At 47.1% G+C, this 22649-nt stretch overlaps 1 protein-coding gene across 5 annotated transcripts in view; it reads right to left on the bottom strand.

The window, feature by feature from the left end:
• LOC119954241 (collagen alpha-1(XV) chain-like) overlaps window positions 1–22649 on the bottom strand; it is a 149721-nt gene that overhangs the window by 6508 nt on the left and 120564 nt on the right. For all 5 annotated transcript variants that reach the window (XM_038779319.1, XM_038779321.1, XM_038779322.1 and 2 more), the window contains 4 exons: window positions 22421–22549; window positions 18227–18274; window positions 16195–16233; window positions 674–871 (listed from right to left, as the gene is read on the bottom strand). In XM_038779319.1, the coding sequence (XP_038635247.1) occupies window positions 674–871; window positions 16195–16233; window positions 18227–18274; window positions 22421–22549 (414 nt within the window). The remainder of the gene's footprint in view (window positions 1–673; window positions 872–16194; window positions 16234–18226; window positions 18275–22420; window positions 22550–22649) is intronic.

The following is a 22649-nucleotide window of genomic DNA, read 5'->3' as shown; positions in this document are numbered from 1 at the left end:
TACTGTACAGCCCCTGATATATTTCCAAGTCAGGATGGTGTTTGGCTTGGACTAGAGTTTGTGGCGTTCCCATGACTGGGAATGCCCGGTACCTGCCATGGCGGGACCTGCCGCTCGGGGGGGGGGGGGGGGGGGGGGTGGGGGGGGTGGAATGGGACTGGAAAATCACACCCCATCTGCCTGCTACACCTTGTTTTCCTTAAGTAAAGGATGCAATTTTGGAAGGTGTTGTCGGAGGGTTGGTGAGTTGACGCAGTGTATCTTGCAGGTGGTCACTCTGCTGCCACTACACACCATTGGGAGGGGAATGAATGTTTCTTGTGATGGATGAAGTGCCAATAGCAATCAAGCGGGCTGCTTGAGAATTTCTTGTTCGGGATGGCTTGGCTAAACTGTACATATACCCAGTGAACGTTTCCCAGGAATTCTCTATAGGATTCTTACACCTGTAGTTTGAGCTCCAGCAGTATTGAGTTATCCAGTTGACACAGACCTCACTCTAACTTAAACATGCCATTTTGTTACAATTAGGTTATTCACTCCTATGTACAGCAGACTCAATTTGTGTCTAATATTTATATTCTAGGTCTTAGGGGACAGTTTCCTGATTGTATTGCTGTACCATGCACATCAATAAGGTTTTTCAGAGCTTTCCCGCACGAGAAAGACTCGCCTTGAGGTTAACGATTGGCACAGATGTCCTGTCGGATCTCTTTACAATGGAAATCAAGTCCTGGTTACTTGAGGTGAGGAAGGCTCGGAAAGTTCCCCGTAGCCCAGCTTCCTGGGCCTGCTGGAAACACTGGAGATCGGCCCCGCGAATCCCAGCCATTTCCCCTGTGAGGGGAGCATTCAAAGCCACCAGGTGGAGCTGCGGAAAGGGAAGATAAATCACAAAGAGATACGATTGAGTAAGAACAATTTGCATTTATATATTGCGCCTTTAACATAATAAAACATCCCAAGGTGCTTTACAGGAAGATTGTAAAGCAAAATTTGGCACCAATGAGATGGTCAAAGAGTTGGTCAAAGGCGTTGGTTGGGTTTAAAGTGCATCCTAAAGGAAAAGAGAGGGACAGAGAGGCAAAGATGTTTAAAGAGGGAATTCCAAAGCTTATGTCCCAGGCAGCTGAAGGCACAGCTATCAATCAATGGTGGAGCAATTAAAATCACTACAAGACAGGATTAGATGAAAGCAGAGATCACAGAGGATTGGAGAAGATTACAGAGATGGGGGAATAGGGAGGATTACTTACAAGTCTGGTCACCATCTGTGGTGATTGTCCCTTTAAGGGCAACACAGCAGAGTAAGGGTCACATGGTCTGTGTGCCCAATCGGGCCTTGGGGTGTAAGAGAGGCCCCGAGGCAAAGCCATTTTGGGATTCAGCTACAGCCATGAGGCTGATGTCCAATTCTTATTAATAAATACCTTTTGTGTTTATTAATGAAGTCTGTGAAAGTGCATCTTTACACTATCCTTTTGTTATCACTAATGTATTTTCACTCACGTTAGATTGGGTTATTAAGAAGCTCTTTAAGTGTGTGTATAGAGAGTGGTCCAAGTTAGGAAGCAAGGGTTGGGAAGGGAGTAGATATAGTCAGTTACATTTTTCTGTAGTTTAATTATAATACTGTACATAATAAAAGTGCATTCAAGCAGAAGACTAGAGGTTGAAACACCCTGCTTGCCAGGACACTGTGTTCCCAGGTTTTGTACTTTGGAAAAGAGAAACCAGACTCTTTGGCACTGAGTGGGTCTTAGGAACCAACTTTGGAGTAAGTCGGTTCGATTGGTTCCTGCCAACCAGTGGGTTGGCCAGGGACAGTGCCTAACAATGGCCAATTATTGGTTCCTGTGTGATGCTTTCTGAGAGAACTGAGCAGAACTTAGACCTTGGAAGTGAAAGGAATTCTCTCTCTTTCTCACTGCTGCTTGCTGAAGTGAAAGAACTGCTTTATTGTTCTGAAAGCGTAGAGTGTCTGGCACATCCTTTTGCTATGGACCTGAAATGATGCTGAGTCTACAGAGAAGGGAGACAAGCTTGCCATCTCAAGCCTAGAAGGAAGAAGTACCAAAATGAAAGCCTGAACTTTAGAAAGACATTGACATCACTTCCTGGCATTTTGGCTAATATCGAGCGTGAGATCAGGTGTAATGCCTGGGTCTGGTAGGATGGTCTTGTGGGGACCATGAATTGGATTCAATTTGAACTTGAATTGTTTTTTGGAGCAGGCAAGGAGCTGGATTAGGGGTTTGCCCCTGTCCACTCTGGCTTTGTAACTCTAATAAAGGAATAACAAAAAAGGAAGACATTAATTGAAAATGATACCAGTGAATCAAAGATCCTTATCCTTTTATTTGTATTAATATTTTCTTTCCCTTTCCACCACCCTTTCTGCTCTGTGTTGTTTGTCTGTGTGTCTGTGTGTGTGTGTGTATAGAGTGGGGCGAATTAGGAAGCTGGGGGGGTTGGGAAAGGGACAGCAGATGATCAGTTGCATTTTCTATCCATTTAATTATAACACTGTGCATAACAAAAAGGTTACTTGTGTTTAAAGTTACAAACCTGGTGGCTGCAGCTTATTGGGTTCAACCAAGGACCTCGAGTATTTTAAATAAAACCTAAGTTCATCTGTGTGGCGACCCCGGGTCAAGTGGGTCTGGATCGTGCACTAGCCCAGGGTGTCGTTCTCTGGCCATTTAGTGGCCTTTAAAGAACAGAGAAGGTTCAATCAAACTATAATTTAACAGCAGAATTATGCATTGTCCATTATATTGTATAATTCCCCTGTGGGGAAAAGCTGTGGGGGTTCGCTAATGCTTAAAAAAATAAAATATTACGTGACACTTGGATCAGCTGGTAAAAGTAGTTTATAGCAAAGCAATATAAATCTGCTGGTTTATGCTGAATTGGTTGCAATGGCACCAAACACATCTGACCGCAACACACTAGGAAAGGTAAAATCAACCATGGTTAGAATTCCTTGTGCAGAAGGAGCCATTCGGCCCATTGAGTCTGCACCGATCCTCTGAAAGAATACTTCACCCAAGCTCACTCCCCAGCCCTATCCCATTAACTCCTTAATCTAATGTACATATCTTTTTGGACACTTAAGGGGCAATGTAGCTTAACCAATCGACATAACTTGCACGTCTTTGGACTGTGGGAGGAAACCGGGGCACCCGGAGGAAACCCATGCAGACATAGGGAGAGAGTGAAAACTCCACACAGACAGTGACCCAAGGCTGGAACTGAACCCGGGTCCCTGGCGCTGTTAGGCAGCAGTGCTAACCACTGAGCCACCGTGCTGCCCTTGCGAACTTCATAAATCTCCGAACCACGCAGGGATGACACTAGTTTCTATGTGTATAATAGATGTTAGTCACAGTGCTTTAGAATGTCGACTCCCTGCTTCAGCTCTGGCTTCCATCTTTTCGACAGCACTGTTTACTTTTCCTTGAGTCCATACCCATATTAAGCACAGTGAGCATCAATAGAATAGAATCATCTTTATTGTCACAAGTAGGCTTACATTAACACTGCAATTAAGTTACTGTGAAAAGCCCCTAGTCGCCACATTCTGGCACCTGTTTGGGTACACAGAGGGAGAATTCAGAATGTCCAATTCACCTAACAGCACGTCTTTCGTGACTTGTGGGAGGAAACCGGAGCACCCGGAGGAAACCCACGCAGACACAGGGAGAATGTACAGACTCCACACAGACAGTGACCCAATCCGGGAATCGAACCTGGGACCCTGGCGCTGTGAAGCAACAGTGCTATCCACTTGCGCTACTGTGACAACCATAATCAGAGACAGAACAAAGACAGAACAGTTCCTGCTCCTGAAAGCAAACTTAAGATCCTCTATACAGGATTCAAGTGAAGACAATATGAAAAGAAAAATGAAATGAAATGAAAATCGCTTATTGTCACAAGCAGTCTTCAAATGAAGTTACTGTGAAAAGCCCCTAGCCGCCACTTTCCGGCGCCTGTTGGGGGAGGCTCAATATCAGGCTCAATGTGATGATCCCTCCCCTCCCCCTTCCCCTCCCCCCACCTCTCCCATTGGTTCAATTAATCTTCAACATTCACCACACCTGAATATCAGATGAGAATATGATCCAACTCAGCCATAATGTTCCAAACACACTGGGCTTACTCTGAAAAATGGCAGTTTCTTTCCCAGTCAGAGATGTGAGAGGGAATATTTTAAACACGTTCTAATCACTCTTCAAAATAAGATTTTCCACTGAATCGAGAGGAACACTGAAGTATTGTGCTACCCTCATACACTGGGGACTGATCCTCCTTGAATATATGCTCATCAATAGGCAGTGCCCTTTGAGCAAAGATATCCTCAGATCACTAAAATGTCATCGCAACGTTACTGTAACTGAATGTATTCTGAGGTCCAAGTGGTGTCTTTCTGCCTTAAGTAGATCTCAATGATCCACCTCTAAATACATCTGATGGTACAACTATGTTAGCATAATCAGAGAGTGAGAGAGTTGGAGACAACTATTCCGGTAACCCACCAGGTTTAACCCGTGGGAAGGGGAAGGAGTTAACAGTCCATTTGGTCCGAAATACTGCCAACAGAACTGGAGAAAGCAACTGAAGAATAGTTTTTTTTTTCAATTACTGGTAATGGGCGGCACTGTAGTACAGTGGTTAGCACTGTGGCTTCACAGCGACAGGGACCCTGGTTCAATTCCCGACTTGGGTCACTGTCTGTGTGGAGTCTGTACGTTCTCCCTGTGTCTGCATGGGTTTCCTCCAGGTGCTCCGGTTTCCTCCCACTAGTCCCGAAAGACGTGCTGTTGGGTAATTAGGACATTCTGAATTCTCCCTCCGAGTACCCGAACAGACGCCGGAATGTGGTGTAGCCATGCTGGCCACGCAAAATGGACACTGAGCCAAACTAAAATGGAAGACTGCTGGGAAACAGACAGTTTAGCCAGAACAGCAGTCTGCAAAGAGCAGTTTGCATTCTGCAGCAGCAGAAACCAGTTTGGGCTCAGGTGAAAAGACCTTAGCTAGGTGCAAATGGCAAAACGCTTTGCATGCTAATGAGGCCATCAGACTTGAACACCCACACAATAGATACATTTGGTTCTGAATGGACACATTCTAATCAAGACCCAGACATCGAGGCACCAGAAACCTCCAAACAAAAGGACATAAGAAACGCCCCCTCCATCACGGAGACCCCCTCGCATTGGGGAATTAATCCAGTATCGATAAGAAATTGATCCAATAGGTAGAGCCCGCCCGAGAAGAGGGAAGGACAATGGAACCCCTATAAAAGATAGGGACCTCGTGTTGTCCGGTCTGTTAAACCCGTGCTCCGGCCCTGATAGACATCTTGCATCCTGACTCCAGCCGTTGAGCACCAGCCGCCGAAACCGTAAGTTCAACGCTCGCTACGCGATCCAAGCCCACTAGACTCCCAAGTACCAGAACGCTTGCTGAAGGCTGCAGTACAAGACCAGGACGAAGGCCTCGTTCTCTGACCTTGCCTGTTCCTGTTAGATAAGTATTCTGTTCACTTAAGTTTAGTTATAGCTTAGTCTCTTAGTGTGTGCATGAGTATTTATTATAACTGTATAATAAATATTGATCGTTTGAACCTTACTAATCGGTGTATCGTCTTTATTACTTTGAACTTGACCTTGGAATACTTGTGACGTTGTCTATACGGCAACTGGCGACTCCAGAGCTAAATAATTACATAGAACAGAGCCTAGCAGTGTTAAGCACACGTCGAACTCGGAGGCGTGTTAATACACTCCAATAAACGCGTTTTACGCCCACAGTAAAACGTGCAACATTTAGTGGCGACTCTGGTGGGATCCTGTTGTAAGTGGAAACACCACAGTGTCCAGGACCCTGAAATTTGAATTAGAACTCCAAATTGCAGAGAAAGAAAGAGATCACAAGTATTCAAGGTGTTCAAAATAATAAGCGTAATTCGGAAGTGTGTTTAGTGCATGCGTACTAACAGGGCTGTAAGGTAAAACTGAAAGCTTTTTGTTGCGACAAACTTTCGGTAGTTTTGTGATCGGAAAATAGCGTAAGCCGTACCCTTTTTTCGAAACACCACCCCAACAACCCCCTGTTCCAAATTATAAAAAGAGAGTCAGAGGAAATGGCCATGCAGGCAATGGAACGTCTGATGGATCCAGCAAAGTTTGTGGTCGCAGCGACCAGCAGCAGTAGCAGAGTAGGCCAGTGTCCCACGTGGGAGCTGGAACTCCGCAAATATCTGCAGGGAAAGGGATGGCCCCTTTGGAAAGAGTTTTGTGCAAATGAGGAGACAGGTCCCGGGAGTATAGGTCATACTTGGTGGGAGAACCTCTCTCAAATACACAAAAAGAGTTTAGGTAAAGCACGCAAGCCGATGGCGATTGTGTCCTGTTTGGCACAGTTGCGAGGCGCAGAGGAGGTCATCAGGACGCTCCGGGCAGATTTAGAGGAAAGGAACCGAATGAGTAAGGTCGATGTCAGGGACATCGAGAAAGAAAACCTGGATCTTAAAGGGAAGTTGGCAGAGAAGGGTAGAGAGGTGGATGATGCCAAGAGGGCTCACCAGTCTTGTCTAGCTCATCTGAACAGTTCCCAGACCCAGTATGAGAAAGCCTATCAGGACGTGCAACGTGCCGTTCTGATAAGACAGGAATCGGAAAAGCAGGTGGAGGCATTGCAGAGGCAATGTTCGGATCTCAAAGCAGCTTTGAGAGCACTCCATGCTGCAACGACCGAACAAAGACAAAGCACAGTTGACCACGCGAAATGCAGGAAACAGATTGCGGAACTGCAATCTCTGCTTTCGGTGCAGAATGGCTTCCAAAGCACCTTTGGAGCTCAGTTAGATGGGGAAAATGCCCCAGATTGGCAGGAATTAAGCGAGACAGCGCAGCGTTATGTTCAGGGAACATGTGCGCCCGCAGCTCAGCAGAAACGACAGGCACCCCAACCCCCCACAGCTCAGACCATAACCGCACCCATGAATCCCGTAACCACACAGAGGAAAGCCGAATCAGAAGGCGCCCCAGACATAACTTACACCACCCCTTTAACAGTAACCCAGCTAAGGGACGCTTGTGAAAAGATCACTCCGTTCCTCCCCACCGCAGACCCCCACCAGTTTTTCGCTAAAGTAAAACAGCAGGCTACCATGTACGGCCTGGATGAGAGAGAGCAGGTTAAGCTCACCGTGCTGAGCTTAGACCAGAGTGTAGTGGCAGCCCTCCCCGACCCACAGAACGTGGCAGGAGGCAGCCTAGAGGAGATGCACACTGCCATTTTAGATGCCATCGGGTACAATAGAGGTGACCCCGTAGAAGGATTGAATAAGTGCAGGCAGAAGAGATCCGAACACCCCACAGCATTCGCAGGAAGGCTGTGGATTCATTTCAGCGCAGTTTTCGGACAGCTAGATAGAGCGCATTTAACCCGCGAAAACATGGTTAAGTGGACGCGCACAATTATCTCACACGCAACAGAAGCAGGACAGAGCGCTTGCAATAGTTACGACCCCTCAGAAGAGGCCCATAACGAAAAATGGGTCCTGAAAAGATTGTCCCGCGCTTGGGAGCAATCGCTTCAGGCAAAAGGAAAGGTTAGATCCCCAGAAGAGGCTCAGGCTGCTGCAGATATCCAAGCAGTCAGAGAGCACCAGAAGCCCGCATGGGTAAATGAAGGCAAGAGCAGCCCTCAGCAGAAAGGACAGGAATGCTATAACTGTGGACAGTTAGGGCATTGGGCTAAAGAGTGCCAAGCACCCCAGCGATCTCAGAGAGGCCAGCAGACAGGCACTCTGAACCGCAACAAGGCAAAACCCATCCACAATGTAGCAGTACAGTCAGGACCCACCAATGTGGACGAGACGAACTGACGGTGTTCGGGCTCCCCCACTTGGGTCTGTGACACACTATGGGACTCATCAGGGAGGCCCGTAGTCACGGCGAAAGTCAAAGGGAAGCCCATAGAGTTACTGTGGGACACAGGAGGATCCCGCACCACCATTAACTCCACAACCACGGCACACTCAGACACGTGGCCGACCACCTCCACCATCACACTTAGCGGGTTCACCGGACACTCGCAGCAGGGACATATCACAGCACCCGTAGCAATTCAGCTAGGGAACATTAGCACAAGGCACCCCGTAGTTCTAGTAAATCTTCCCCGGACAGCAGAGCACATCCTGGGGATAGATTTTATGAACGCTCATAGCTTGTCGTTCGACCCAGTGAACCAGTGTGTCTGGCGAATGGCTAGATCAGACAGAGCCCCAGCCACCCTCACAGTAGGAGACTACGCTAATCGGATTAGCGCAGTGGGAGAGTACTCATTCGACCTGACTACACTCCACACCGACCGACAAATTAAGGCCCTACTAAACAAACACAGGACAGCATTTGCAAGTCACCGTCATGACTGTGGCAGAATGACTGGACAAGTTCATGTTACCGGACAGGACCCCCGACCGCAAAAGCAGTATAGATTTCCCCTCGAAGCAGAGGTGGAAATAGAAAAAGTTATAGGCAGCTTGTTGGACCAAGGTGTACTGAGAACGGTAGCCTCCACCAACAATGCCCCTATTTGGCCAGTGAGGAAGCCCGATGGATCATGGCGTCTGACCATCGATTATCGGGAACTCAACAAAGTAACCCCCGCAGTAGCCCCAACGGTAGCTACTAGTCCCGAGACCATGCTCAAGCAGGGTCTCAACGCCAAGTACTTCACGGTATTGGACATCAGTAATGGATTCTGGTCAATACCATTGGCAAAAGCGTGCCAATACAAATTCGCATTCACTTTTAAAACTCAGCAGTACACGTGGACATGCCTCCCACAAGGATTCCACAATTCCCCCTCCATTTTCCACCGACAGCTGGCAAGTGGATTAGAAAAATTTTCCCGACCCGAATGTCTGGTACAGTACGTAGACGACCTACTACTGCAGACAGACACAAAGGCAGAGCACATTTCGCTTCTGGCCGAACTCCTGGAACTCTTAACTGAAATTGGCTGTAAAGTTAACCCGAAAAAGGCCCAAATATTGGAAAGTAAAGTGATGTATTTGGGATCAGTCATCACGCACGGCAAACGCGAGATCGAATTCAAAAGAATTGATTCGATTGTCAAATTGCCCCTTCCCCAGAATGTTTCAGCCCTCCGGTCGTTTTTAGGACTGGTTGGCTATTGTCGGAACCACATCGACGGATTCGCGACAAAAGCCGCCCCACTTTCAGACCTCCTTAAGAAAGGAGCCCCCTGGGAATGGCTTCCGCAGCATACAGGCGCTGTGGAAGAGTTGAAACGAGCCCTTAGTGCAGCACCCGCACTGCTAGTCCCCGACCAACTTTCACCGTACGCAATCGAGGTAGCTAGCACAGATCTGACCCTCTCGGCCGTGTTGCTTCAGGAACGGCACGAGCAGCTAAGACCAGTGGCTTATGCCTCCCGACTGTTAGACCCGGTAGAACAAGGATTTTCAGCCTGTGAGAGGCACCTCCTTGCTGTCTTCTGGGCAGTGCAGTATTTCTCATACATCACCGGACTCAACCCCATCACCATTCTAACCGAACATACACCCACACAGCTACTACTAGACGGTCGACTGAAGGACGGTTCAGTTAGCCAGATTAGGGCAGCTAGGTGGACCCTACTTTTACAAGGACGGGACATTACAGTAAAACGGACACGCACACACACATACTTAGCAGACAACCTCCAATACCCCGGACAGCCCCATGACTGTGAAATTGTAGCTCCCCTGCATAACACAGGACCCTTTTTAGCAAAAACACCCCCCAGGAAGATAGGGAACCCGAAACAAAGCCCCCAGCCCACAGACACATGTGGACCCTTGAGGATTTATGTAGACGGTTCCTCCACAGTTTTAAATGGTGAGCGTATCACAGGATGCGGCATCTATGTAGAGGACGCGCAGGGGCGCGCTCTCGAAGAGATAGCTCTTAAGTTACCAGGTCACTTAGGCGCGCAGGCAGCAGAGCTAGCAGCCATAGCGTACATAGTGGACCACCCCGATTCCTTCCCCAGCCCAGCAGACATATATTCAGACAGCTTATATGTCTGCAATAGCCTAACAGATTTTCTGCCCCTGTGGAGGACACGAGGTTTTGTCTCCGCAGACGGAAAACCCCTTCCATCAGCCCCCTTACTCCAGCATATCCTAGAGAAAGCGAAGGACAGGACCTTCGGCATAATAAAAGTAAGAAGCCACCATAGGTCATCACCCCCTGGGAATGTAAAAGCCGACGCATTGGCTAAGGCAGGTTCCAGGAGAGGACACTTATGGACCCCCCCAGCTAGCGCACCAGCTAGCGCCCCTGTGAGCGCAGTCCAAGTCTCACAGACTGATATTAAAGACCTCGTGGCAGCACAGAAACAGGACGAAGACCTCAGGGAGGTTTTCAAGGGAAACTTTGTGCCTGCTTACGAGCACTTTAAACACGCACTGACCACACATGAGGGTGTGATCATTAAGGACCAACTTTATGTGGTCCCACAGCAGGACAGGAATCAGATGATTGCCTTGTTCCATGACGGACACGGGCATCAGGGAATTGATGCAACCACGAGGCACCTCAGGCAACTCTGTTGGTGGCCTAATCTCAGGACTGATGTAACGCACTACATAGAGAATTGCCTGATTTGTGCTCAGAATAACCCGGAGAGGTATTCTAAGAAAGCACAACTTCGGCATACTCGCCCAGTTAACGGCCCTTGGACAAACCTCCAGATCGACTTTATAGGTCCATTGCCCCCTTGTCGGAATGGCTATAAATACGTTCTGGTGGTGATAGATACCTTTACCAAATGGGTAGAGGCATTTCCCTCACGAACAAACACAGCTAAGACAGCTGCAAAGATCCTGACCCACCACATCTTCACGAGATGGGGTTTACCCCGAAGTATCGATTCGGACCAGGGATCTCACTTTACAGGACGGGTCATGAGGAACGTCCTGACAATATTCGGAATCAAACAGAACTTCCATATTGCGTATCATCCACAGTCCAGCGGGATTGTGGAGCGCATGAATCGGACCCTAAAAACTACCCTTAGGAAAATGGTTCAAGAGAATAATTCCACATGGGATTCAGTGCTCCCCTTTGCACTTATGTTCATAAGGAACACTGTCTCCACATCTACAGGATACACCCCACACACACTCATGACCGGACGCCCTATGAAAGGTACAGAATTCCTTTTAGGACTGGACATGACAAGCCCCGAAGTGACGGCCCTCACACATGAAAAGGCAGTTAAAGATCTAGTTGAGACTGTGAGGTCTGCACAGCTCGCAGCCGCAGTCCAGCTAGGGAAACGCCGACAGCAACGTACTGCCTGTTTCAATAAGACCGTCCACACCACAGAATTCCAGGTTGGGCAACAGGTAATGTTATCTGTTTATAACCCCAGCAGTTTTTTGGCTCCAAAATATTCCGGTCCCTACTCAATTTCGGACAAAATTAGCCCCTCCGTTTACAGGATCAAATATCCTAATGGGAAGACCGCGTGGTTCCATATAAACCAGTTAAAGGCATATGGAACACAGGCCAACCATGCTCACCATGTCCTGCTGGATGCAGCAGAACACTTCACCCCGCCCACCAGAGACACTTTTCCACCATCCCCCTCACAGACCAGTTCATCAACGGACTCGCCCACGACTCCGCCCACAGACCACTACAGACCACGCCCCGACACGCCCACAAGCTGCCACAGCAGAGACAGCAGGACTGACACTGACTCTGAAGACAGCGACACCACACAGCCATACAGCCCACACTGCACCAACTACGACCCCGACTCCAGTGACCCCATGGAAGTCACCTACCTCAAACATCCAGAACCACCACCCGACCCCGACTACCCCGACAACACACTCGACGCTACACAATGGCACAGGGACAATTCCTACAGACTTGTCCGCAATGACGAGAGTGACCCCCGGTCACACAACTCCAAAGTTGCATGCCTGATCCACACAAGGGTGTGGGATCCGGGAGAGCAGGACGACACGGTGTCTGACTCCCGACACGGCAACCCCTTTGTGACCCTGTTCACAGAGGCAGAATCAAAGTGAGGTGTCCAGATGATGTAAGATAGGAATCGTTTGAGGGAAACGATGTCCTTTCTGATGGAACCTGCACGTATGTTTGTCTTCGTTTTATGTTTGTTTGTTTTCAGGAATGTAAATGTTTCAGTTGGAGGATGGACACCTTCTTTTCAGCTGAAAAGATTGTGACCACCTCACATACACGTTAGCTTGTCCGCAGATATCTCTGAGAACTTCAGTGATGTCCTCAGTTGGAGCATCTTGGCTCCCTTGGTTTTTTAGGTGCCCCTCTATTCGGCGAAATAGAGGCTGCAAGTCATGGTCAACACATTCGTACCCGTTTTCTCCAGGTTACTCAGGCAGTGGACAAACGGCACTGAGGACCCGCCCTGTCTGAGAACCAACCCTTGGTCAGCCAAGCTCGGGTATGGCACAGCACGCCCTACCCGGGGATCCCATCCAACTCGTACCCGTCGCGGCCCATACGCAACTCATTCGGATGTTTATTTCCAAGTTTGTTTTCATTTTACGTTAGGTAGCCCTTCGGCCGCCATCCCACATGCTATTTACATCCGGGAACATTCGGATGGTAAATCAGCAAAGCCTGCGAGACGGCTCGCAGAAGGAAGGATTGTTAGGTGTATGCTGGTCTTTAAATTCGCTTTTTGAAAAAAAAAAATGAGGGGAGTCACAGGGTGTGACTTAGCCAGTCATTTTAAAGGGTCAATTGGGTTTTGAAAGACAGATGCACTAACAAGTAAAGGTCTTAAACTGTGTATTGACAGATACTGTGCTTGATCCCATAGTTTCAAAGGACGAGACAGAGGTCGAAGCCAGGATTGTCAATACCGGAGGAAGAAGGAAGAGAAAGAAGAAGAACAACAAAAGATGATGGAAGCCCACTTATTACTGTTTAATGTCATATGTATATGTGTGGAAACAAGACACGTTTCCCCCACAACCCCCACCGTAAATGTTTCCATTACAGCAAACCCCCAGTGCTCAGCTCTGATCAGCGAGGTTCAGACCTGGTGTACTAAATTCATGACGTGGTACTCCATGTCCTACATAATCGAATCACTGTTGGTGATCGCGATCCTCATCATCCTAGTACAGACCCTCAGGTTGAGGAAATGGAAGAGGAGAGCCTCTCGTTCCAGCACCTCACCCATCTATAGAGTGCAATCCCCCATCTTCGGATTCCACCAAACCCCTCAACCCCTCACTGATTACAACACTCTGTAAATAAAATTCAGCCATGTATTATATTGTTCCATACTCGACTGCCGAGTTGGGAAGTGTGATGTTGTGGTGTGAATGGTTAAGATTTTAGAGTGATTAAATGTTTAAGTTAAGGTTAAGGTTAATAGTGATAGGTAGAGGTTCCCAGTTGTAGTAATGCATGTCCCTTTGACATAGGGCCAAGTAGAAATGTTAGTTAAAAAATTTTTTTCTCTTCTTCCCATAGTTTAGAACAGAGTAGAACAGGAACTGGCAAGAGGTCAGAACACAAGGAGGCAAAGTACATAGGTGATCCTTCACAATAGTATGATTGTGAGGATCACAAGGAGGGAATGTAGCCATGCTGGCCACGCAAAATGGACACTGAGCCAAACTAAAATGGAAGACTGCTGGGAAACAGACAGTTTAGCCAGAACAGCAGTCTGCAAAGAGCAGTTTGCATTCTGCAGCAGCAGAAACCAGTTTGGGCTCAGGTGAAAAGACCTTAGCTAGGTGCAAATGGCAAAACGCTTTGCATGCTAATGAGGCCATCAGACTTGAACACCCACACAATAGATACATTTGGTTCTGAATGGACACATTCTAATCAAGACCCAGACATCGAGGCACCAGAAACCTCCAAACAAAAGGACATAAGAAACGCCCCCTCCATCACGGAGACCCCCTCGCATTGGGGAATTAATCCAGTATCGATAAGAAATTGATCCAATAGGTAGAGCCCGCCCGAGAAGAGGGAAGGACAATGGAACCCCTATAAAAGATAGGGACCTCGTGTTGTCCGGTCTGTTAAACCCGTGCTCCGGCCCTGATAGACATCTTGCATCCTGACTCCAGCCGTTGAGCACCAGCCGCCGAAACCGTAAGTTCAACGCTCGCTACGCGATCCAAGCCCACTAGACTCCCAAGTACCAGAACGCTTGCTGAAGGCTGCAGTACAAGACCAGGACGAAGGCCTCGTTCTCTGACCTTGCCTGTTCCTGTTAGATAAGTATTCTGTTCACTTAAGTTTAGTTATAGCTTAGTCTCTTAGTGTGTGCATGAGTATTTATTATAACTGTATAATAAATATTGATTGTTTGAACCTTACTAATCGGTGTATCGTCTTTATTACTTTGAACTTGACCTTGGAATACTTGTGACGTTGTCTATACGGCAACTGGCGACTCCAGAGCTAAATAATTACATAGAACAGAGCCTAGCAGTGTTAAGCACACGTCGAACTCGGAGGCGTGTTAATACACTCCAATAAACGCGTTTTACGCCCACAGTAAAACGTGCAACAGTGGCGACTAGGGGCTTTTCACAGTAACTTCATTGCAGTGTTAATGTAAGCCTACTTGTGACACTAATAAAGATCATTTTTAATCATGTCAAATTAGGAAAGATATCAGTTAGGGAGCAATACAAATTAGGGTTTGCAAGCAGGGCGGATAGAACATAGAACATAGAACGATACAGCGCAGTACAGGCCCTTCGGCCCTCGATGTTGCACCGACATGGAAAAAAAACTAAAGGCCATCTAACCTACACTATGCCCTTATCATCCATATGCTTATCCAATAAATTTTTAAATGCCCTCAATGTTGGCGAGTTCACTACTGTTGCAGGTAGGGCATTCCACGGCCTCACCACTCTTTGTGTAAAAAACCCACCTCTGACCTCTGTCCTATATCTATTACCCCTCAATTTAAGGCTATGTTCCCTCGTGCTAGCCACCTCCATCCGCGGGAGAAGGCTCTCGCTGTCCACCCTATCTAACCCTCTGATCATTTTGTATGCCTCTATTAAGTCACCTCAACCTTCTTCTCTCTAACGAAAACAATCTCAAGTCCATCAGCCTTTCCTCATAAGATTTTCCCTCCATACCAGGCAACATCCTGGTAAATCTCCTCTGCACCCGTTCCAAAGCTTCCACGTCCTTCCTATAACGAGGCGACCAGAACTGTACGCAATACTCCAAATGCGGCCGTACTAGAGTTTTGTACAACTGCAACATGACCTCATGGCTCCGGAACTCAATCCCTCTGCCAATAAAGGCCAACACACCATAGGCCTTCTTCACAACCCTATCAACCTGGGTGGCAACTTTCAGGGATCTATGTACATGGACACCGAGATCCCTCTGCTCATCCACACTACCAAGAATTTTACCATTAGCCAAATATTCCGCATTCCTGTTATTCTTTCCAAAGTGAATCACCTCACACTTCTCCACATTAAACTCCATTTGCCACCTCTCAGCCCAGGCCTGCAGCTTATCTATGTCCCTCTGTAACCTGCAACATCCTTCCGCACTGTCTACAACTCCACCGACTTTAGTGTCGTCTGCAAATTTACTCATCCATCCTTCTGCGCCCTCCTCTAGGTCATTTATAAAAATGACAAACAGCAATGGCCCCAGAACAGATCCTTGTGGTACGCCACTCGTAACTGAACTCCATTCTGAACATTTCCCATCAGTGGGATATAGTGGAAAAGCTTATGGGAGCTGATCTGACCAATATTCATGGGATTTGTTCACAATACTCATTAGTATTGATTTAAAAAATAAATAAATTTAGAGTACCCAATTCATTTTTTCCAATTAAGGGGCAATTTAGCGTGGTCAATCCACCTAGCCTGCACATCTTTGGGTTGTGGGGGTGAAACCCACGCAAACACGGGGAGAACATGCAAACTCCACACGGACAGTGACCCAGAGCCGGGATCGAACCTGGGACCTCGGCGCCGTGAGGCTGCAGGGCTAACCCACTGCGCCACCGTGCTGCCATTAGTATTGATTTTTAGTTGATGTTGTACACTAGGTTTTAAGATCTGAAATAATCCTGTTGAAAGAATCAATAACTCACCGCTGCTCCTCGATTTGGGGAGACATCAGTCACTTTAACCTAGTTACAGGAAAAGGAAACATACATAAGACCCAGTATCAGCCATGTTGGAAATGAGGAACCAGAGATTTCCTGCCCTACACCATACCCCGTCATTCGAATTGAAAGACCTCAGGAACAACCATTTTTTTTTGGAGACTATGTAAAGCAGAACAGTAAAGGGGAAGAGATGTGTTGAGCTAACCTTTCACTTCGGGGGCAGGAACCAGGTGTGTTTTCAAGGTCCGAACCCACCCCACAGGAGGATCAAGCAGTCACTCTTTGGGATTTTGATTGACGTGCCCCCTTGACGGGCATGGAGATAGGTCCCATGCCCAATTATTGGTGGCAGAAAGGCAATTAGAAGCCTTCGAGCTTGAGAAGAGAAGCTTTAACGGGAGTGCTGGGAGTAGTCTCTCTATAAGGTGCCTTTTAAATGCACCCTCATCCAGGCAGGCAGGGTGGCCTGGATTTGCCCTTCCTAACCCAGCCCGCCATTGGATTCCCGCCTCCAGCCTCTGTTACATCAGGAAATTGGAAGCTGATTGGAAAATCCCAAGGCTCCTCCTGAGCATATTTGGCTGCCCACCTCATGGGGCAGGCAATCCTAACGGTCCCCAAACCGCCTCGGCCAGAATAGCCCATGCCAGGAACAGGGTTGGGAAACCAGCACACCAGCCGACTCGGTTATATTTTTGAGTTGATCACCACTGTTCTCGGCCTTGGCGGAGTCCAAATATTCTCCCCGTTCTGTCACCTCCCAGTTGGTGACTGCGATCACAAAACTTCCTATACTGATGATAACATGATGAGATGCCAAACCTGACAAAAAGACACAAAACCATACAGCAAGGCAGGGCTGGGCAAAACCACTGGAACAGAATACAAAATCCAACAATTAATATGGAACCAACACACTATTAATGAACAATGCGTTTTGAATAATCAGCACTGGTCATACTTTATTTATAATGGCACATTTAGACAAAGGTCACACACAATAAAACCCAGGGTTTGACTAGACTCAACCTTGAAACATTTTTTGAAAATTCATTGGTCATTGCTGGCTGGGCCATCTCTAATTGCTGTTTAACTGGGTGCCTTGCTCGGATATTTGAGAGGACTTTTAGGAGTCAACTACATTGCTGTGGCTCTGGGGTCACATACAGGTAAGGAGAGCAGATTGCTTTCACTTTTTTTAATTTACATTTTGTTTTCCAATTAAGGGGCAATTTAGTGTGGCCGATCCACCTACCCTGCACATCCTTGGGTTGTGGGGATGAAACCCACACAGTCACGGGGAGAATGTGCAAACTCCACACTGGGCCGGGATTGAACCCGGATCCTCGGACGCCGTGAGACAGCAGTGCAAACCATTGCGCCACGCCAGATTTCCTTCTCCGGTAGACATGAGTGAACCAGATGACATGGTTTCGTCATCAGGCTTTTATTCCCAGTTTTCTATTGAATTCAAATTTCACCATCTGCCATGGTGAGATTGGAATCCGGGTCCCTCGAGCATTGCCCTGGGTGTTTGAATTAGTAGTCCAATGACAATACACCACCGCCTCACCCCAAGGTGTTCAAGCCAAGATAGTCCAGATCGAACACCGAGTTTTGGAAGTATTTATCTTGTCAAAGCCTGATGCAGCTACCCAGTACACTGTATGTGTGTGGTAGCTTTAAAGGAAAAGCAGCTTTGTTTTCTTTGTGACTGCGTGGTGTTTTAATCAGCTCTTTACAAAATCCGAGAAAGTCGGTTTGACCCTGATCCACACTGTAGAGAAAGAGAGGGGGAGAGAAAAACGTCCTCATTTCGTGAAAGTTACCCCCTATAATTATTAATTGTCACACATATGGCAAAGGAGGAAATGGCGGTGACAATGTCAGATTTGGCTTGTGGAAAACTTTCCATGTGACTCAGTTGTCATCACAATCCTTGGCATCAGCCGATATTGTGCACATTAATAGCAAGAAGGCACTACTATCTATAGCTGAAGTGGAGCATACTTACTGATACTGCAGGATCATCAGAAACAGTCCCAGGGAAGAAGTCTTCAAGCTGTCAGGAAGATCAGGAATACATTTTAAAAAGACATGTTTAAAAATAGTAATGAGCCTTTGCAGATATGTGTTTACATTAACAAACAGCGCTATATAAAAGCAAAGCCATTGAATGTGCGCTTATTATTATTGTCACTGCATCCCAGTCTATTCAACAAAAAATCAACTTTAAGCTTTTTGAAATATTTCAGAACCAACTGTGCAGCCTCATGAAATTATTTTCAATAAACATCTTATTAAGGTATTTGTGGTATAGAAACAACAACAAGATAAACAAGATACATGAAACCATAAACGTAGTGCAAAAACCATTTACCTTTCATATTAGTCCCACCCTTATTGACCCCCTACTCTATCCTAAACTACCCCCCCCCCAGTCTGCTGATGATTCATTCTCCGCAAGGAAGTCGATGAACGGTTGCCACATCCGGATGAACTCTAACAGTGAACCTCTCAATGCGAACTTAATTTTCTCCATACAGAGAAAGCTAGCCATGTCCAACAGCCAGGTCTCTGACATCAGGGGCTTTGGGTCCCTCCAGGCCAATAGAATGGGCAGCACGGTAGCATGGTGGTTAGCATAAATGCTTCACAGCTCCAGGGTCCCAGGTTCGGTTCCCGGCTGGGTCACTGTCTGTGTGGAGTCTGCACATCCTCCCCGTGTGTGCGTGGGTTTCCTCCGGGTGCTCCGGTTTCCTCCCACAGTCCAAAGATGTGCGGGTTAGGTGGATTGGCCATGCTAAATTGCCCTTAGTGTCCTAAAAAGTAAGGTTAAGGGGTGGGGGGTTGTTGGGTTACGGGTATAGGGTGGATACGTGGGTTTGAGTAGGGTGATCATGGCTCGGCACAACATCGAGGGCCGAAGGGCCTGTTCTGTGCTGTACTGTTCTATAATCCATCTCCGGGCTACCAGGGAAGCAAAGGCCAGAACATATGCCTCTTTCTCCTCCTGGGTTCCCGGATCTTCCAACACCCTGAAAATCGCCACCTCTGGACCCAGCGCCACCCTTGTTTTTAAAACCTTGGACATGACATCCGTAAACCCCTGCCAAAATCCCCGAAGCTTTGGACATGTCCAAAACATATGGACATGGTTCGCTGGTCCACCCGTGCTTTTTGTGCACCTGTCCTCCAACCCAAAGAATCTGCTCATCCGGGCCACTGTCACGTGAGCCCGATGCACAACCTTAAATTGTATCTGGCTGAGCCTGGCACATGTTGCAGACGCGTTGACTCTACTCAACGCGTCTTCATGAAATTATTTTGTACGTAAAATCATGTAGTTGTCTCTTTTGTTCTCTTGAAGTAAGTCTTGTTGTACAGCTCTGCAAGCTTTCCAGTATCGTATCAAAGTCCCCTTTCTACAAATAGTGTCAGGAAGTTATCCGGCAATGAAAGGCACAATAATCAGACCCGATTCCGGCTTCAATCAGCCCTCACTCATAAGGGGGAGCCAGCCAAGAGTGATCAGGGGCCAGAATCTTGGACAAATTCCCTTTGCTATCTCAGGGTCTTATTAATAATAATAATCGCTCATTGTCACAAGTAGGCTTCAATGAAGTTACCGTGAAAAGCCCCTAGTCGCCATATTCCGGCGCCTGTTCGGGGAGACCAATACGGGTCTTCAAAGACAGTATCGCCCCCAATGACGTTCTGGTTAAAAGCAACTAACTCAGTGCAGGTCAAGGTTTATAGTTGAGAGCTTCCTGATCTACTGCCCCGCTCACCTCCACATGGACAGTGACCCAGGGCTGGGATTGAACCTGGGTCCTCGGCGCCGGGAGGCAGCAGTGCTAGCCAGTGCGCCACCGTGCCACCCCTGGGGGAATTGAAATTTAATTTCAATTAACAAATAAATAAATTGCTGAAAAAAGACATTTTGTCAAAGCTTTTCACCTTGCATTCAGGATAATCGCAAGAACACCGATGTTGGGGAATCGACAGAACTGTTACCATGGAATTAACGGTGACTCCATATCAATGCCTCTGCCAATCAGCATCCACTTGTCAACAAATCAGCACTCTCTTCTCATTCAGTATAAAGTTTTTGCTTCCTCTGACAAATATTATTCTTTATATTGTTCTGACGAGTTCAAGATGAAAAGCTTCAACAAAATGACTATTTTCAGAAACACTCGAGTTCTGTTCTACAACCCAACTTAATAAATGAATCTGGAATAAAATGGTAGTCTTATTACTTTTTTTAAATTTTAGAGTACCCAATTCATTTTGTTTCCAATTAAGGGGCAATTTAGCGTGGCCAATCCACCTACACTGCACACCTTTGGGTTGTGGGGGCAAAACCCACTCAAACACGGGGAGAATGTGCAAACTCCACAAGGACAGTGACCCAGAGCCGGGATCAAACCTGGGACCTCGGCGCCGTGAGACAGCAGGGTGAACCCACCGCGCCATCGTGATGGCCAGGTAGTCTCATTAATCGTGATTCACAAAACTACCAGGTTGTCATGAAAAAACCCATCTGATTCACTAATAACCTGCAGGAGAGGGAATCTGCCATCCTTACCTTGTCTGGCCTACACATTTCTCCAGATACATTGTAATGTGATTGACTCTTGACTGCCTTCTCCAAGCAAGCCACTCAGTTGCCTCAAACGGCCACAGGAAAAGCACTGTGGATGTACCTAGACTTCAGTGGTTCAAGGCAGCTCGCCTCCCTTCTCAACGGCAATTGAGGATGGCCAACAAATGCTGGCCTTAATTTGCCAGTGACACCCACATCCCAAAAACAAATAGTAAAAAGGAATTAATTAGGTTCCTCCATTCTAACCAAAAACAGTGGAACTTCAGCTGAACATCACACAACATAATGACATTAGAGTTTAAAAGGGAATCTAACAAATCCTCCAAAGAGAACGAGCCTCCATCTTTCATGCACTCTACAACCTTCGCCTCGGTTGCACATTCTGAGAGGGAGGAAGGTGTCATAATTCACTGAGCAAAGGAGCAATCTGGAGTCAGTCTTTCCTTCACATAGCTTTAGTCACAAAACCCAGAGAACACAGGCCATGGATTTTCCTGCCCCACCCCTACAGGTGTAAACCAGTCTACACTTTAGAATAATGCTCCAATTTGTCCCCAATAGTAATAGCTGCTCTCACTTACAACGAGAGCTTGCACTTCATTGTGACAGGATTGCAACATTAACACAAGTGCTGGAGAGTTAAGGCTAGAATGCGTTAACCTTTCTTCAACCTCTGTCCCTCTGAACTCAGCTTTTGCCAGTTGAAACAATTTCTTCCTGTATATTCTATCAAAAGGCTGAAACTTGTGTGGTGGATTTGAAAGCAAAGGGACATATAAAATCCAGCAGGTGGCCGTCTCACTGCCCTCAACAATTCTGAAATTTTACATGCGGTATGAGAGAAGCATCAGGCAGTCCGCCCACCCTTGGCCCAATTGACGCCCTTAAGTGACCATATATGGCCACTTCAGGGGTCATTCTATCTCCGCCTGCATTTTACCCATATCAAGGTGAGGTCCACCCCATGCAGCAAGCCCAGCAGCTTTAGCTGCACAGGCTGGTGTCAGGCAGGGGTGGGGAGACATCTCCCCCCCCCTTCCCCCACAGATTTCCTCCCCTTTAACCCTCCCTCAAACTCTTGAACCCCTACCAATTCATTCCAGGCTTACGTGAGTTCCTTGGCATGGTGGAACTGGCCGCAGTCCCAGCAGTGGCCACTGCTCCTTGGTGGCGCTGCTGTGCCTAACAAGCTGCCAGCCTTCCGATTGGCTGCTAGGTCTTTAAGGCAAGTCTTGCTATTGAGATAAGGGTGAAAGTTTTGCCTTAAAGCAACTAATGCCGGTCCTTGCGTTAAATTGCTGGGGGTGGGGGTGGGTGCAGTCATTGGAATTTGGTACGGTCCAAGGGTGTGAGCAACGCAGCATCTTGTAAAACCCAGCCCCAGAATTTTGAAGCCCTTTAGGTCTTCCTCACACCGCTTAAAAATCCTTATTTAAACATAGCTAAATATTCCAACTTCCATTATGTAGAATTCAAGCATTGACAGGTCCTGGCCACATATACCAAAGACAATGGCAGTGTGAGGTGAAAGACATGACATAAATGCAATCTGCACATTAACAAAAATGCATCTTAAATCCTGTGAATAAACATACTTACACAGAGTTTGCTCCAGCCATTAAGCAGTCGAATGAAGACTTTGCTTCCTTCTGTCACATAGACCATGGAGCCTTCAGGTACCATTGGAGTCGCCTTGAGCATGAGTTCGACGTTCTTGAATACATGACTCTGTTACACATGAAGTACGTTTAACTGACTGAGTGCCAACACAGACAGAGTCATTAACATTGGATTTCTGTATGTATAAATATTTCCCACTTTCTCTGTC

The sequence above is a fragment of the Scyliorhinus canicula genome, chromosome 19 (assembly GCF_902713615.1).
Source record: "Scyliorhinus canicula chromosome 19, sScyCan1.1, whole genome shotgun sequence".
Classification (NCBI taxonomy): domain Eukaryota; kingdom Metazoa; phylum Chordata; class Chondrichthyes; order Carcharhiniformes; family Scyliorhinidae; genus Scyliorhinus; species Scyliorhinus canicula.
Note: the sequence above shows the minus strand (reverse complement) of the source record. Positions and strands in the feature narration are given on the sequence as shown.